This window comes from Schistocerca americana, chromosome X (genome assembly GCF_021461395.2).
Source record: "Schistocerca americana isolate TAMUIC-IGC-003095 chromosome X, iqSchAmer2.1, whole genome shotgun sequence".
Taxonomy (NCBI): Eukaryota; Metazoa; Arthropoda; class Insecta; order Orthoptera; family Acrididae; genus Schistocerca; species Schistocerca americana.
In genome coordinates, this window is record NC_060130.1 from 651378272 (window position 1) to 651397035 (window position 18764).

Here is an 18764-nt window from a genome sequence, read left to right on the forward strand (position 1 = left end):
CCTTCCTTTCTGCTTAATGTGAATCTTTCAACTGCTGAATGTATGTGATGTATTCTATATTTGTGGCATTGTGATCGTGTAAGTGTATTGAGTGCTTCTAGGTCTGTGTTACTCCAGTTCACTACTCCAAATGAGTAGGTCAATATTGGTATAGCATAAGTATTTATAGCTTTTGTCTTGTTTCTTGCTGTCAATTCTGTTTTCAGTATTTTTGTTAGTCTTTGTCTACATTTTTCTTTTAGTTCTTCTTTCATATTTGTATTATCTATTCCTATTTTTTGTCTGTATCCTAGATATTTATAGGCATCTGTTTTTCCCATTGCTTCTATGCAGTCGCTGCGGTTATCCAATATGTAATCTTCTTGTTTAGTGTGTTTTCCCTTGACTACGCTATTTTTCTTAGATTTGTCTGTTCCAAAAGCCATATTTATATCATCGCTGAATACTTCTGTTATCTTTAGTAGTTGGTTGAGTTGTTGATTTGTTGCTGCCAGTAGTTTTAGATGATCCATGTATAGCAGATGTGTGATTTTGAGTGGGTATGTTTCAGTAATATTGTATCCATAATTTGTATTATTTAGCATGTTGGATAGTGGGTTCAGAGCAAGGCAGAACCAGAAAGGACTTAATGAGTCTCCTTGGTATATTCCACGCTTAATCTGTATTGGCTGTGATGTGATATTATTAGAATTTGTTTGGATATTAAGTGTGGTTTTCCAGTTTTTCATTAATATGTTTAGGAACTGTATCAATTTAGGATCTACTTTGTATATTTCCAATATTTGTAGTAACCATGAGTGGGGTACACTATCAAAAGCTTTTTGGTAATCAATGTATGCATAGTGTAGCGACCTTTGTTTAGTTTTAGCTTGATATGTCACCTCTGCATCTATTATCAGTTGCTCTTTACATCCTCGTGCTCCTTTGCAACAGCCCTTTTGTTCTTCATTTATAATTTTGTTCTGTGTTGTATGTGTCATTAATTTCTGTGTAATGACTGAAGTTAATATTTTGTATATTGTTGGTAGGCATGTTACGGGGCGATATTTTGCTGCGTTTGCTGTGTCTGCTTGATCTTTAGGTTTCAGGTAAGTTATTCCATCTGTAAGTGTATCAGGGAATGTGTATGGGTCTGCAATGTAACTGTTAAATAATTTAGTTAGATGTGAATGTGTTGAGGTGAACTTCTTTAGCCAGAAATTTGCTATTTTATCTTTTCCAGGGGCTTTCCAACTGTGAGTAGAATTAATTGCTTGGGTGACGTCATGTTGCAAAATTATCATTTCAGGCATTTGTGGTATCATCTTGTATGTGTCTGTTTCTGCTTGTATCCACCGTGCATGCCTGTTATGTTGTACCGGGTTTGACCATATGTTGCTCCAGAAGTGTTCCATGTCTGTTATGCTTGGTGGATTGTCTATTTTAATGTGTGTGTTATCTATTGTCTGGTAAAATTTCTTTTGGTTTGTGTTGAATGTTTGGTTTTGTTTCCTTCTATTTTCACTCTTTTTGTATCTTCTAAGTCGTTTGGCCAATGCTTGTAATTTCTGCTTCTTTTCATCTAATTGCTCTATCGCTTCTTGTTGTGAGATTTTACCTAACCTTTTTCGTTTTTTTCTGACATTTCATTTCTTATAAATTGTGTTAGCTGTCCGATGTCTTTTCTCAGTTTTTCTATTCTGATCTGTAGCCTGTGTTGCCATGCTGGTTTTGTGGGTTTCTTCTGTGTGTTGGTTGGTTCTGATCTCTGCCTAGTATGTATATTTAGTGTAGTGAGTGCTCCTATATAAACCAGTAGTTGTAACTCTTCCATAGTTGTGTTTTCATTTATTTTGTTGTGTATGATTGTGTTGATAGTTTTTATTGTTGTTTCGACTTGTGGGTTATTTGGCGGTCTATGCAAGAATGGTCTAATGTCTGTATTTGTGTCTTTGTATTCTATATATGTCAGCTGAAATTTCTCTTCTATATCTAACGTGTGTCACTTCGTGTTCTATTTGTGCTTTTTCTGGTGGCTGTCTTAAGATTTCGTTTTCCTCTGATTGTTTAATTGATGCGTTTTGGTCTTTGTTTGTTTGCTCTGGGATGTTCGAGTCCATTACTGTATTTTCTTCTTCTTCTTCTGATTGCACATTATTTTGTTCCAGTATTTGTTGTACTTGTTGTTTGATGTTTTCTAATTCTGACTGGGGTATCCTGTTATTATTATTATTATTATTATTATTTCTTTTTGAAACTGCTTTATAAACTGGAACCTAAGTTACTAAGCATTTTACAAATTATTTTCAACTGCTGCCTTCCAGTAATCTAAGAACCTACCTCATCATCATCCTTCACTAACCAATCAGGCAATTCAGCTTCTTCCACTAAACGAGATTTGCGATTTGGACCAAGTTTTGCCTCTTCTCGTCTGCGTTCCAGGTCCATGCGATGAAATAATGCTAGTTCATCAGCATTTCGAGCAATCATGTGGTTGACAGAATCATCATCTGGAACTTCATTTTCCTCCTACAAATTTTGAAATCTCAAAATAATATTACAGAGACTAGTTAACACATGACATTAACATACAACAAAAAATGTTTTTATCATACAATCACAATGCACTAAATATCTGTTGAAAATTCCTGAGTTTATTATTTTTAGAGCATTTACTTACATCAGCATAACAAACTTACCTACGGCAACAGGCACTGTACAAAAACCAGTGAAAATGGTTCTACGCATTTCATGTTGCATAAACTGCAAAGGCTGAGCTACAATGGGTCCTAGACAATTTTAGAATCTTCTACACTAAAATACATAAGATAGTAACACACTAAGTGATAGATACTTGTTAGTATTCTAGGATAAATTTAAAAAGGAAGTGACAATACTTCCTGAAGTCTCTGTCCTCAGCAACTAAATTAGTCACACACAATGAGTACATACCAAAAATCTCAATAATATTGTTACATAAGAATAAACCATTATCAAGCAAAATCTGAAGACTTCTCCCACATTCATCTCATTATCTACAGAAGTGGAAAGCAAGTCTACTAACAGCCTGATACTAACACTGACATCCCAGAATACACAATATTGTCAGTTAAAATGAGACACACTGCATTGAAAAATCTGACATCACTTGCCAAGCATATAATAAGCTTAAACAACACTGGAATAGTTTATAGATTGTATTGAGGTTTTCCTAGCAGACAGAACTCAGTATGTTGTATTTAAAGGGGAGTTATTGTCAGGATGTGGAAGTAAATTTATAAGTACCCATGGGCAGTCTTATACGACATTTATTGTCCACAGTCTTTAAATTACAGAAAACAGTCATTTGAATAATAACTAAAAATAGTAACCACACATCCCATAAAGATCCGTTTAAACAGCTGGGGATTCTAATTTCCCGTCTACCAATCTGTTATGCACATCAAAAAGAACAAAGGCCATTATTTCACAAACAGCAGTTCATGCAACAAGAGCCAGATTAATCTTACATTTACCAATAGTAAGAACACAAAACTGAATTATCTACAAGGAAATTAAACTTTGCAATTAATTGCCCAATGAGATCAAAGAGACAACTAAGAATAAAAAGTCAGTCACAACATACCTATTAAATAATTCATACTACAAAGTAAAAGGTTATTTAGACAACACAGAATAAATGGTGGTAAAAATTGACATTTTTTTTAATAATAAGCAACTGTCATTCTATTGGAAATTGTTGCAGTTAATGATTCTTACTGTAAAATCCTATGCCCAGGATCTGTGATGGACAGTTCTAAACTCTTTCCATTTTCTCGATCTCAGTTTCTTATTCATTGAGGTGAGGTGCTGACTTACTTTTTCAGGTGGTCCAAGGGAACAACATGGAGAATTCAATACAATAGTGGAACTAATGGTGCCAACAAAGTTTGTGTAGGGATGGGGGGGGGGGGGGGGGGGGAGGAGAATGTGCTGAGACTGCACGTGCAATGTAATGTAGTGTATGTTTTGGTGCGGTGTAGGCAGTGACTATACTTCATTCATCATAAGAATAAACCTGATGTAAACAATCACAAATGAGATGATTGGTCAGCAGCCGTAGCTCTTGTACACTGGTGTTGTTCTGCTCTTGGAAATAGGTCCAAGTTATGTATTAGATATCTTGTTACTATGGCAGTGTAAATGAAACTTTAAGACATTATGATGTATTAACAGCCATCAATGTTTTTCTTAATCATGGGAGCAGATGGGCAGTGGGTAGAGCAGCAGATTAACAGAGGGCAGAGGAGCAGATTGACAGAGATGGGTGGGTACCAGGAGATGGACAGAAAGAGGGGAGAGTAGGAGATGGTCAGAGAGAGGGGAGAGGAGGAGATGGACACAGAGAGGGGCATGAGAAGATGGACAGAGAGAGGGGCACGAGGAAATGGACAGAGAAAGGAGCACGAGGAAATGGACAGAGAGAGGGAGAGGATGCAGAGAGGGAGAGGACGCAGAGAGGGAGAGGACGCAGAGAGGAAGAGGACGCAGAGAGGGAGAGGACGCAGAGAGGGAGAGGATGCAGAGAGGGAGAGGAGAAGATGAACACAGAGAGGGAGAGGAGGAAATAGACAGAGAGAGGGGCAGGAGGAGATGAACACAGAGAGGAGAGAGGAGGAGATGGACACAGAGATGGGAGAGTAGGACAAAGACAAGGGCAGGACGAGACAGAGGGGGGGAAGAGCAGATTGGCAGACAGAGGGGGGAAGAGCAGATTGGCAGAGAGAGGAAGAGATGAACAGAGAAGGAGAGGAGGAGATGGGCAGAGATAGGGGATGGCGGAGATGGGCAGAGAGTGGGGACGGTGGAGATGGGCGAGAGTGGGGACGGCGGAGATGGGCGAGAGTGGGGACGGCGGAGATGGGCGAGAGTGGGGACGGCGGAGATGGGCGAGAGTGGGGACGGCGGAGATGGGCGAGAGTGGGGACGGCGGAGATGGGCGAGAGTGGGGACGGCGGAGATGGGCGAGAGTGGGGTCGGCGGAGATGGGCGAGAGTGTGGACGGCTAATAGGGAAGAGGAGAAGGAGGCACAGAGCATTGCTGTGTTACCATATGTACAAGGGGTCACCGAACGTATTGGCAAAATTCTACGAAAAGCCGACATCAAACCAATTTTCCGAAGCAGAAACAAAATATCAGACATGCTCGGTTCTACCAAGGATGCAGTTGACAAACTACACACAGCTGGCGTGTATGAAATTGGTTGTGCGTGTGGATTAGTCTACATAGGTGAGACGGGACGTCCGATTAGCACAAGGCTCTCGGAACATGAAAGATATATCCGCCTGAAACAACACACCAAGTCAGCAGTGGCGGAACACCGAGACGAGTGCGGGAAACCAATATTTTTTCAAGAAGCCCGCGTCCTGGCGAAACAGCCTCTCACTTTCAAAAGAAAGATTAGAGAGGCGATAGAAATAGCCAAAAGACCCGCCAACATGAATAGAGAGGACGGGTACAAGCTTCCGAGGTCTTGGCTGCCTGCAATAGCAGGGTTACGGAGCGGCGGCAGAGCCGTGGCGGCCCATGCAGACACGCGGAGAGCCGCAGTAGTGGTCGCGAGCACACAAAGCAATGGCACGCCGCAGCCGGCTTCTGGACAGCATGGAAACAGTGTGACGTCACAGCCATCACCTGTTCGCTATTCGTCCGTCTCCTCCAATGGGGTGGATTAATATAAAGACCAATAGAAAATGACAGATAATAAAGTAAACACCAATAAAGCATACCTTTCACCCCTCCTCCTCCTCCTTTTACAGCCAATCAAGTAACGACACGGTTTTCTCGTGCAGCTATTTAAGGAACCAAGTGTATTCATTTAGCAGTTAACGTAAGGCCCTGATGAAGGCTAGCTGCAACACTGGCCGAAACGTTGGCGCATTTTAAATTATGACGATGCGGTCTGATACCCTGAAGAATTTTATTGAAGAATTCATACTTTGTTTTATTTGAATTAAATTTGGATTCGTAAGTTAATAATTTCTTTTACAAATTGTTTTCTGTGGTTTCATTTGATGACTTAAGGACTACCATTAGTATTTGAGGGTTGGAACTGTTATGACTAGCTGTCAAAATCATCAGCCAATAGGCATTAAACATCTCCCATGCTTTGTGTAGTGTTTTGTGATACAGTGCCATGCATCTGGGAATCACCTGTGAACTGTCTTACTATACAGATGAATGTTGAACCACACTATACAAATTTGTACTAAGATGAAGGAAATCTCGCATTTTGCCTGATCTCGTTTTGTAAACACAAAATAACTTCAGGTTTGAACTATTTGATGAAAATTTGGACATTTTGAGTGAATTAGATTGAAAGTTAAATTATGTGTAACCTTTCTTGTCATCCTTTAAACTGAGCATGGCATGTTTCGTGAACATCACAAGGCATTATGGTGTGAACTTTTTAACAAGACTACTAAACAATTTCATGCAGTAACTCAAAAATTGCTGTGGGTCACTCATTTGGGTCAGATTGGTGAACTTCTGGCTGCTTTCATGTGGAGGATTTGTAATAAAACAGTCATTAACTTGCGTCAGTGTTAGTTGGACAGTAAACAGGGACTTGAAGGCCACTTACAACATCAATAAAGCATAATTAGTTGATATTTAAAACATTTTCAAGGAAGTTCTTTAGAATCCCAAACACCTAAAATTTTATGAACCTACAGGTGCTGCCTCGAAGTTTGAGTTATGAGGCCTTTTTTGGTTGGTATTTAGTCAAAGCTTCTTCGAAGCTGCTTTTTATTGGCTCAGTGGGTACCTACCAAGGAGAGTGAATGGTACATATATCAAGAAGTTTACTGAAGTAGGTGGACTGAATGATAGGGATAAGAAGTTATAACCTGCCCCACTGCAAGTGACTATGATCAGGTTTGTAAATAGCCAGCTGACAAGACGTGTACTGGTCAGCATCATCAGTCCTCTATTACTGTAAGCTTTCTGCATGCTTGAGTGACCACTATTGAGTGGAAAAGTGGGCTTTGTCATAGTGAGCAGGAAACACTCTAGATTGCCAAAATTGCAGAAATCACTTAAAAACTAAATAATTATAAAATGTGTGTGCTGCACTCCATTGTGGTGGATAGTTGCTTAGGTAAAACATTCAATATCAGTCAATCTCTGGGGAACCTATTGTTCCTCAGTTTTATAAAGCTTTCCCAGGTATATGGAGCTCTGCTTGAGTCAACTCTCATTCCCCTAACTCTGCACACAATTTCATGGATCCCTTTAACTGCTACATCACATAAAGCCACATTTCTTCTAAGAGAAAACCAGGAGTGAAATGTTGCAGTCTATTACAGAGAGCAACAAGAGTTGCACAACAAGTTCATGTACAACGTAAGACAGAGTTTAAGTTTATTGTTGTTGGGAAGAGCACCAGAAGGATTGAAGGGAGAGGCGACAAGTGCTCAGTTACTGTGTAATAGAAAATGGAAACTTTCAATAGCAATTTAAGTGACATAGACCAGGAAATATTGAGACATCCTGCAGGACTAAAGGCCACCATCACAAGATTCAGTGTTCGAAACACTACTGCATAATAACTGACAGGGGTTGTCGGGACTTCCCTTACATCAGGCTCACAACTATCCTATCATAATAACAGAGAACAGAGTTGGATTATGTTTTGTGTGTGCCACATGACTGAGAAACTGGCCATAAATGCATCAATTACTCCATATCACAGGGAAAAGTAATGCAATTTTTCTTGCATTTCTGGGACAAGAAACAATTTCTCAACTTGCAGAGAGATGCTGTTCTAAATCATCACTTGAAATATACAAAGGGCCATACAAGCCACAGTACTTATTTTACTATGTGTCACGGTTCCAGTGTATGACCTAAGCTAGCACTACTTCCGCCATCTGAGATTTATGAGATCAGTACCTGGAAAAGCTTTTATCTATGGGCCACCAAAGAGGAAGTGGACTGACAACACGGAATGGAAGGAGCAAGAGGACAGTTTTCCTCATACACAGATATCTGAAGCTGATCTGGTGTGTGCCCTTAAGTTTATGCTCTGAAAGATTGTCCAGAGGACATCTGTATCCTGCTGGGCATGTACTATGGAAGAGAGTGCACTTTTGGTGTGTGTAGCAAGCCTCGGCTGTGCTTGCCCTTCATGCTAAAAGATATTGTCATATTTGCTGAGTTCCATCTTGGATGGCAGTGAGCTGTATTGAGTCCACTGGCAGATCATGTTCCCGTATTAAAGCACATGCTCGCTATTTCCTTAAACTGAATTGCACTCACATGATTAACTATCAGTTACTAGGACGTGTACTGATATTTAAGCTGGCCAACAGTTATAGCGAAAGGAAAAAAGTGTTGAACTGCCTTGATGTTAATAACAGTGATTACTGACTATTAATTACAGTTCGTTGCAGATTCAATTCCCTTTACATTTATTATTTGAAAGAATCAATGTGCTAAACGTCTGCCGCATGTGGGAAGCAGAGTGACGCCAGTGCAGCACCCAGCAAACATGGGAAGCTTATGTTGTTTATGCCTTTTATTATCTCGAATGTGTCCACCCCAGTAGCTGAGGGGTCAGCACGGCGGAATGTTATGCCGAAGGACCTGGGTTTGATTCCCTGCTGGGTCAGAAATTTTCTCCACTCAGGGACTGGGTGTTGTGTTGTCGTCATCATCATCATCATCATCATCACCATCACTATCACCACCATCACCACCTCATCCCCATCAACACGCAAGTTGCCAAAGTGGCGTCAACTCAAAAGACTTGCACCAGGTGAACGGTCTACCCGACGGGAGGCCCTAGCCACACGACATTTCATTTCATTATCTTCAATATATATATACCTATTATAAAAGCATTATCAACTGTCAGTTGGATGTGTTGAAAGAGAGTTTTCCTTATGACTGCTGTAACAGTCCCTAAGCAGCTTCATTCTCTATGTTTGTATAATTATGTGCCAAAGAGAACTATGTGACCAAGAGTTCCCTTTGGTAGTTATTGTTGTATGTGTGTATTGCTTGGTTTTCAAGGACATTGTGGTTTATACAGCACAGATAGGTATTACTTATCAGGTTATTAATAACTAAACCATTAATTCTTTCTTCAGATAAGAATTATGACTGGTGCATTACGTGCCAGCCTTTCTTTATTTCTAATATTGTAAGTATTTTCTGAATTCACTGTAATTGAGAAACCTGTTTAAATAATTGAAATGCATATTGGCTACAGCTGTCTTGATGAGATGTTATTTGCTGAACTGTTTTCTTAAGTGATCCCTATAAGTGAAGGCTCAAGTCTTTTAAGTAATTTAAGTAATCAGCAGAGTGTGGCGATCGATTGAGTGGGTGTGAACATTACTTCAGTAGAAAGATTACGATATTTGTCATATTTACTTTACTATATCGTTACTATTCTTCAGAATGTCTGGGGGTGTGAAGGATTCAACTTGTTTGAGATGCAATGGGCTAGTTTATGAGTTGGACAGACAAGGATTAGAACCCAACGACAGAGTACAGGAACTGATGGAACAATTACGCCAGCATACTTGTCTACCAGTGTTATGTAAAGTGATCAACCAACTGAGGTTATCTTGGTGGCAACTGCTATTTCTGATGCATTCACAGAGATCCTAGAAATTACCCTGGACATGGGTAGTTGTTTGCCTAGAGAAATACGTAGATTACAGGAGCATTTTGATCATTATCTTGATAGATTGAATGACTTGATCGGTGTGGATAAGCAACAGGCGAAGAGTTAATACCTTATAGTAACACCAACAAGAAGTGGTATCAGAACAGTGATAATAGATTAATGGCCACACACACTGGAAGTAATCTGATGGCCCACAATGTTGATGGGAGGCGAATGGTTCTGGATACTAAGTTTACTAAGTTACAGAATCCATCACAAGTTTTTTGAATCTTCAGAACTGGTGAAATGCCACAGGTAACAAGGGTAATAGGCAAGGGGCACTATATTACTAGTATGTGAATAAGTTGAAAATTTGGCTCTGACAGGAAGCGTGCTAGGGTAGTCCACACAGCTGTGAGGACCACTGTGCCCGGATGGCTTATCAGCCAGAGCATCTGCCCAGTATGTAGGAGACCAACATTCAAATCCTAGTCTGGCACAAATTTTCAACTTTCCTTGTTGATTTAAATCAAGCCAATGTCTGTAATTCCTTTGTGGATGTAAATTCACTTGGGGTCCTTCTCAGAAAGCTGTGTTTCAGGTACGAAAACAAGCATAGCAGTCAGCACCATTGCTAACTATGCCTGTTATCAATGATAGAGTTATGATAAAAACTGACACATCTGCCCAAGAAACAGGAGCAGCGCTATTGCTGCAGAAAGGGGGCGATAGGAAGGCAAATGCCTATGTCTCTAGAGGATTGAATGAGTAGCAGAAGAAATATTCTATTTCAGATATTATCTTGAACACAGAAACTGATAATCAAGCCCTGAGATGGGTGTTGGCCAGACCCCTTACAACTGGGTGCATTGTGTAGTGTTAGCAGTTAGCCAACACTATGCACACTACTTGGTTGAGGATGCCGAAATGCATGCTATAAGCTCACGCAGGATGGCGTGAGGTCTGAAACAGGATATGTAATGAATGCTATAAAGAAAAGTATGTCGCTGCTGGAATACTTAACTTTAATCCATCCTTGTTGTACATCTCTCTTGACGATACAAGTGAGACTCTGTAGATACATGCAATGTAATGCTAATGGCGCCTTGCTAGGTCGTAGCCATTGACTTAGCTGAAGGCTATTCTAACTATCTGCTCTGCAAATGAGCGAGGCTTCGTCAGTGCGCATCGCCAGCTAAGTCGTCCGTACAACTGGGGTGAGTGCTAGTAAGTCTCTCGAGGCCTGCCGTGTGGTGGCGCTCGGTCTGCGATCACTGACAGTGGCGACACGCGGGTCCAACATGTACTAATGGACCGCGGCCGATTTAAAGCTACCACCTAGCAAGTGTGGTGTCTGGCGGTGACACCACACATTGCTAGATGGGCAAGAAGGATCCTGACTTTCGAGTTTGACGTACGTAATATATGGGGCTCTCAAAATGTGCTAGTGGGTGGGTTAAGCCACATTTTTGAGCAGAACAACAATATTCAAACTGAGAACCCACTAACGGGAGGATACAATCACAAAGAGTATGTCGCTTCCATCATTACCCAGATCCACAGTTTGTTTCAGACTCTTAGGGAATTCCAAGACTGTGACCAAAGCATTTATGACATTAAGCAAAGGCTTCAGAAAGGTGAAGTAGTACAACTGCATATTTTAACAGATCAGTTAGTGTGTTGTGAAGCTTATTGGTGGGGACCGCCTATGATAGTCATGCTCAATGAAGTTACTCCAGCGTTATTTCGGTATTTCCAGGGGTCTCCTGTGCGAGGCCATTTGGCTGTTTACAAGACATAGGAAGAGATCTGACAATTTTTGTGGCCCAAAATGGATAGTGAAATTCGCAAGAGGGTGGCAAATTGTGAGATTTGTGTGATTAGCAAACCTGCTCAGAATAACAAGATAGGGTACTCGGCTTGTAAACCAATCGACAAACCATTCCAGCATATTTGTGTTGAGTTTGCAGATTCACTGCCAAGACCAAAAGCACACAATAAATATATTTTAATTTGTGTCAATGTGTTCACTAGCTTTTTATGGTTGCTGCCTACCAGGGGAGCAACAACGCATGTGTTAACCAAGAACTTGAGTAGAATTTTTTGGAATCTTTGGATCACCATGGTTGATGGTGACTGAGAATGCAAACATGTTCACTGGAAACAGCTTCAAGTAATTTTGCTTAGGGGTCGGAGGGTGGCATGTAACACCACCACCATATTACTCCAATCCCACCAATGCCGAACGTATTTATCAAAACCTAAGATCAGCCCTTATTGCTTATCACAGCAAGGACCAGGATGGCTGGGATTGTTCACTTCCCTGGTTGACCATGGCTTTTAACACAGCTCGCTATGAGACTCGTAAATTGACACCAGCCAAGTTACTTCCCATTGCAATTTATGGTAAATAGAGGATCTTTTGCCTGAAGGCAAGGATACACATCAGGCGCCTGCTCAGTGGAGATTGGCCATGAAAAACATTCAAGAGGCTCATAGGAGGGTAGTGATGCGATATAATAAAGAGCTTCAGCCAAGTTCTTTCCGAGTTAAAGACAAGGTCTACATTAAGAACTTTCAGGGTGTCAGTAAACTCTCTGGAGAGATTACTAGAAAATTGTTACCCAGATATAAAGGCCCCTTTCAAATAAGGAAATTTCTTATCCCCAGTAAAGTGCCGTTAAGTGACTTACAAATAGGTAAGGAACTAAAAGCTCACCTGATGCGGATTAAGCCGCATGCTAAAGGTTAAGTGAGTTGCTTTGGCAAATCATGAAATAAAAGTGGGGGAACTGTGTGCTCACCACCATAGAAGACCTTTGATAATCAACTTCTATCTAGTCTGTAGCTTAAAACCCAGATGCTTTCTAAGTGATGTGGCAGTCTTTTGCTGCAAAGCTGTATTAGCAGTTAAGTATGTCCCTCCCTTGCTCCAGCTGTCTGCTAAGGCAATGAGTTTCTTCCCTCATGTGTTCACTTCTGCCCAAACTGTCGGATCTGCCATATAACGGGGTACCTGCTGGGTACTTGCTGGCTACCGGCAAAGAACAATTATCTTGGTCCATAGTGAGGCTTCTGTCAACCTAGTCTCACTCTCAGTCTTTACTTGCTCCTCACAGCATCATCATCATCATCATCATCTGCTCTGTGTCTGTGCCTCAATGGATGCGCCATGTAGAGACGCTGATCGTGAATTTCAAGACGCACCCATGCAGAACTCTCTCTACACCTGCTACACAGCTGTGCAGGTAAATCGGTGTTTCACGCTGTGTCTTCCATCAGATACGTTTAATTCCGTATCTCGCATTGAAAATTATCAGTGTCATGCTGGTGATATCTGGTGATGAGGTCACAACTTCACTCCCGTTATTTCTACTGCACTGCACCTTTATCCAGTGCCACCGTATCGGCGAGTGACTCTTTGGAGCATTTGTAAATTCTGAGACTGTTTCATGTTTTGTAATACTGTGGTCATTGAATAAATGTGGTTCCTAACTACATGTGGATATTGTCTTCTGTGTGGTGCCCCCTGCACATTGTTTCACTATTTCGAACACACCACCAACAACTCCTGTTTGTGCGCTTTGTTTCACAAGCTGTTTCTCTTGCACATTTTTCGTCATTTCTAGTGCAACCTAGCAACCACAGCTTCCACCACCAGCCCAAAAGACACCTTGTCAAATGTGGCTGCTGGTCCAGCACCACACAACATCACTGAGCTGACCATGCACCTTGTAGAACTGGAACTCTGAAACACTGATCTGCACGCACAACTTGCAGCGATGTGACCACCAGCAGCGCAGCCCCTGGCACCCCCTGCTTCTACCATTGCTGCCACAATCCCTCCCAATCTCAACGTGTCAACACCCAATCCCCAGCATGCCACCACCATTCCGTCCAGCTGTGCCAAGGTTCATCTGCTGCCCTTCAAGCCGCAGGAACTGCACCTTTTTCCTCAGTGGAAGCTATCTTTGCTACCCGAGGCATCACTCAGGATGCCATCCAGTTCACTATGGTGATCTGAAAGCTCGAGCCAACATATGCAATGGAAGTCCGTGATGTCTCATCTCTTCGCTCTCAGCCACTGACTTTTACTAAACACTCCGCACTGCCTCATGATGCAACTCACATCTTATGAAAGGTGCCGTGTCCAGATCTTCCTTTCCCTTGAGCAGTGTGGGGACCCTCACAATACCTGCACCACATCTGAAGCCTGATGGGGCTCGCACACCTCTCTCTCCATCACCGACACCGCCACCCTCGCCAACAGGGTACAGCACACATTGACCTCACTGCGACTGACTACAGCTGCTGCATACCAATGTCACCCCCATGTCACAGTCAGCTGGCCATGACTCTGCCAGCCACCCCACCAGGAGGTCCCTCGTGCTGTGCCACTAATGGTCTCACCGGCCGCTCCCCTCCCCGACAGCCTGCAGCATAGTGCACAGCAGCCGGGAGTGCACGACATGCTCACCTGTTTCAGTGCTGACTTGGCAACACTGCATGCAACTGTGGCCCACCCAGATTCCGACTGCTACCCTCAGTGCAGCTCCAGGCACCAGGCACCAGCCACCAGCACGACAGCTACTGTCGCCCTGCTGATTCAAATGGTTCAAATGGCTCTGAGCACTATGGGACTTAACATCTATGGTCATCAGTCCCCTAGAACTACTTAAACCTAACTAACCTAAGGACATCACACACATCCATGCCCGAGGCAGGATTCGAACCTGCGACCGTAGCAGTCGCGCGGCTCTGGACTGAGTGCCTAGAACCGCTAGACCACCGCGGCCGGCCCGCCCTGCTGACTGACACCTCTTGCGACATAGCCAGCCTCTGCTGGTACCACAAATGCTTTGGCCAGGACGCTGTGAAATGCAGTGCCATCAGCCTGTGGGATTAGGCAGGGTTACTCAGTCTCCCAGTGCCTGTTCGTCAACAATACTCTCTCCACCATGCCATTCCCGATCGACACTGGCTCTGAGTTATCTATCTTCCCACAGCAGGCCTTATGGAACCCCAATGCCACTTCAGCCATCCTCCTGACGGCATCTCCACTTGACATACATCACGGCATCCTTGATCTCAGCCTGCAGTGAGACCTCCCATGAATCTTCACAGTCACCAATCCCAATGATCCCAGTACTGCAGCGGACTTCATTGAGCAGTACCAACTGCTTCATGATGCTGCTGGCCAGCATCTCACAGACAGCGATACCAGGATATCAACAAAATCCACCATTTGTTAAGGCATTTCCGTCGACGTGCAGCAGGTGCCTTATTAGAGACCATACGCTGACCTCCTTGTGAAATTTCCTGCTCTCACACTCCTGTCGAGTGTGCCTAGGGAGGTCCCCCATTCAACTGTCCACTACATTGACACCATCCCCTGATCACCCATCTTCTGCCTGCCGCAACCACAGCCACTACCACCAAAGAAACTCAAGATCACCAATGCAAAGTTTGATGAGCTGCTTGCTGCTGGCATGCTGCATCCTCCGAAGAGCCCGTGGGCATCCACCCCTCACCTTGCCAAGGAGGAGGATGGATTCTGGCACCCATGTGGCAATTACCAGAAGTTACATACCCATACCGTCCCTGACTGGTACCCAGCGGTGCTCCTGTGCAGCTACAGGAATGCATTGTTTCGACACAATTTTCAGCACAATTAACTGAACTGAGGCTTCGACACAGATTCTGGTTGTGCCTGAGGACATCCAGCTGACTGCCATCATCAAGCCATTTGGGCTCTATGGAGCACCTTCATGATCTTCGGTCTTCATAATGATGCCAAACGTGGCAACGTTTCTTGGACGGCACCTCGCGGGGCTTTCCCTTCTGTTTCTTCTATTTGGATGATGTACTTGCTTTTACCACTGCGCTCAAGGAACACCACAAGCAAATCTGCAGTAATTGTGAGCACTTACAGGATGCCAGCATTATCATCAACACAACAAAGTGCATTCTTGGTGCAAGAAATGTGGTATTCCTAGGCCATGTCATATCCGCTGCTGGCTCACATATCCTGCCGACAAGGTGCAAGCTATTATTGATTTCCACGACCAGAGACATTGAAACTCCTCCACTACTTCCTCTACATGTTAACTTTCTTCAGTCATTGGCTGACGAATGCTACAGCTATGCAGGAGCCACTCACCACCACTCTTCATGGCACCAAAACAAAGGGCAACAAGTGGGTGCCATTAATGCCACAAATGGAAGACAGCTTCTCTGCCACCAAGCTACACTTGGCAGACGCTACCCTAGATGTCCCCCTCCACCCCACAACCGCACTTGCTGTCAGAGCCGACGCCAGCCAGATGGCAACCGCCATTGTTCTGTTGCAGCATGCCAGCAACACCCGGCAGCTGCTTGCTTACTGCTCCAGCAAGCTCTCTGCCACTCAACGGCATTGGAGGGCATACGAAAGAGAGCTCCTCACAATCTACGAGGCAGTCAAATACTTTCGGCTGTCACTTCACAGTCACTAGCCTACAACATTTGCCCTCACGAAAGTCTTTGACCAGTGCTCCCCAATTCATGCAGATGTCATTCATCTCTGAATTTGCTATTGACATATGTCACATCTCTGGAATTGGCAACATCGACCGCCACAGCTGCACCTGCATCGTGCCTCTTCCCTGGACTATAGGGCACTTCACACTGCTCATGAGCCTAGACACCACTTCCGGACTCCAGCTTCAACATATGTCAGCTCCCAGCTCAAACAGCAGTAACTGGTGCAACATATTTACAGGCTCATTGTGCCCGTACCTGCCCACTCCCTTCTGCAAGGTCACTTTTGACTATTTACACAACCTGGCACATTCTTGTGTGCATGCATTTACTGCTCTGATGATGCAGTGTATCGTGTGGGAAGGTATTCAAAGGGACTGCAGGACCTGGGTCTGCACCTGCCTCGACTATCAGCACGCCAAATTCAATCACCATGTGCCTGCCCTCGTCACCGATTTCCCAGACATCAGGCATCACTTCACCCACATTCATGTGGACAACATTGGCCCTCTACCTTCCTCTGATGGATACTACTAGTTCCTCACCATGGTGGATAGATTCACTCATTGGCCTGGTACAATGACAATACAGAACCTCATCGGTGCAATAGTAGCCACCTTCCTCACCACGGGGATTGCCTGTTTCACCTGTCCATGCCAAGTCTCTACAGACTGCAGATGCCAATTTACATCTGCCGTTTTTCGCATGCTGACAGATCTCTCTGAGGCAGACCCACAACTGACATTGAGCCACTGTCCACATGCCAACAGCATGGTGGAACAGCTCAGCCATACTTTGAAGGCCACCTTCAACTGCCATGATAATAGGTGGACCGCTGCTTACCTCTGGTACTCGTTAGCCTCCATGTCGCTCACAAGACCAAACTCGACATGTCTGCTGTTTATCTTGTTTATGGCCAACCACTAGCTGTGCCAAGCAACTTCCTGCAGCAGGCTGACAGATGATGGCATCCCTGAATACATTGCCAGGTTGCAGGACTGCATGGCCCACCACTCCTCCCCAGTGCCACAGCGAACACCAAGCATTCACTCACACTGAACTCATGTCATGCATGCACACACGTTATGCTGCGCATCGATGCTCACTGTCCCCCACTTCACCCATACAACTCCAGCCTCCATGGGGTCCTGAAGCAGGACTTTAAGACATTTACCCTGAATCTCCATGGCACTACCAGCCTGCCTATAAGTTGCCCAATCCCACACCATGCAACCCTACTATGATTCTCATCAAAGCATTGCAGATGCACGCCGCCTCTGCCAAAGCCTCCGTCTGCATCACCACTGCTGATGCCACTCCACCAAGCACCCCCACTGTCAAAACTGCTGAGACACGAACCTACCACACTATGACTCACCATGCTGCATCCCCAATGTGCCGGATGCTCGTGTCCCTACCCGTCTACCTCCTCTGCAGCCCACACCAAAAGCAGTAATTTTGCCTCCACTTCCTTCAACAACTGGGTACACCCCTAGTGCTGCACTGCAGCCTCTACCACCTTCAAAACAGTGTTATTTCACACATTCTCAGTGATGCACCCCAGAACTGCCACTACCCATCCTCATGTCGGAGGCACAGGTGATTCACGCTCGCAAAGGCTGACATGTCCACTTTCAGCTGTCACACGCAGCTACAAGGCTGTCATCCCCTCCTCACAACAACCCTGCAATGTGGCTGTGCCCTTGCCTCCACAGCCCTGTGCTGGCAACTGTTCCCAGTGCCTGCCCACTGCACAGCTTGCAGCACTGAACACTGGCTCAGGCTGACCTGGCCTGGCTCCACCAATCTCACTAACTTACTCAATGTTCGAGCCTTGTGACAGTGACACACTGCCGCTTGCTGTCATACAGCAGAGTTGCACTACTGTCAGCCAGCCACCCCGCTCTCATCACACTTGGTGTCTGTCAGATACGATTAATTCTGCATTTCATGCCGAAAATTATCAGTGTCCTGCTGGTGACACATGGGACAAGGTGGTGACTTCACTCAGTGTTTTGTATTTCTACTCCATTGCTCCTTTATCTAGTGCCACCACATCGGTGAGTGACTCTTTGATGCATTTGTAAATTCTGAGACTGTTTCATGTTTTGTAGTAGTGTGGTTGTTGAATACACGTTTACCTAACCACCTGTGGATATTGTTCTTTGTGTAGCGTCCACCACACTTACTTTCAGTGTTTCACGCTTGTAAGTTAGGTAGGGAATCATTCCTACAGTTGCTTCTAGAGTGGATTCAAGATTTCATTCCACCAATGGAAGTGGCTCTCAGGGAGACAGTTAGTAGACAGAAACTATGATAGAGACATTATATAACTTTTATTACAAAAGCCTATGAACAGACAGAATATCTTTGAAAAGTTCCATGAATAGAGCTTCTAACCTTACTTTCCCATCTTTATATGATCCTTATTCTTCCTACATTACTTTAAATGTTAAAGCTGATGACATCTTTTCTCATGATTTTGAACAAGATAAAAGCATTCCTTATTTGCTTGCAGGTGCCTACTTTTTCATTTTATGTTCATTCTCAACTGATAATAATTATAATGGTAGAAGAATCAGTGGACAGAGTGTTTTTAAATATTGAACT

General features: G+C 43.8%; 1 protein-coding gene across 4 annotated transcripts in view; it reads right to left on the reverse strand.

Annotated features, from left to right (window-relative positions):
• The window catches only part of LOC124554818 (ATP-dependent helicase brm-like), a 379799-nt gene that overhangs the window by 53775 nt on the left and 307260 nt on the right, over positions 1-18764 (reverse strand). For all 4 annotated transcript variants that reach the window (XM_047128479.1, XM_047128480.1, XM_047128478.1 and 1 more), the window contains one exon: positions 2320-2508. In XM_047128479.1, the coding sequence (XP_046984435.1) occupies positions 2320-2508 (189 nt within the window). The remainder of the gene's footprint in view (positions 1-2319; positions 2509-18764) is intronic.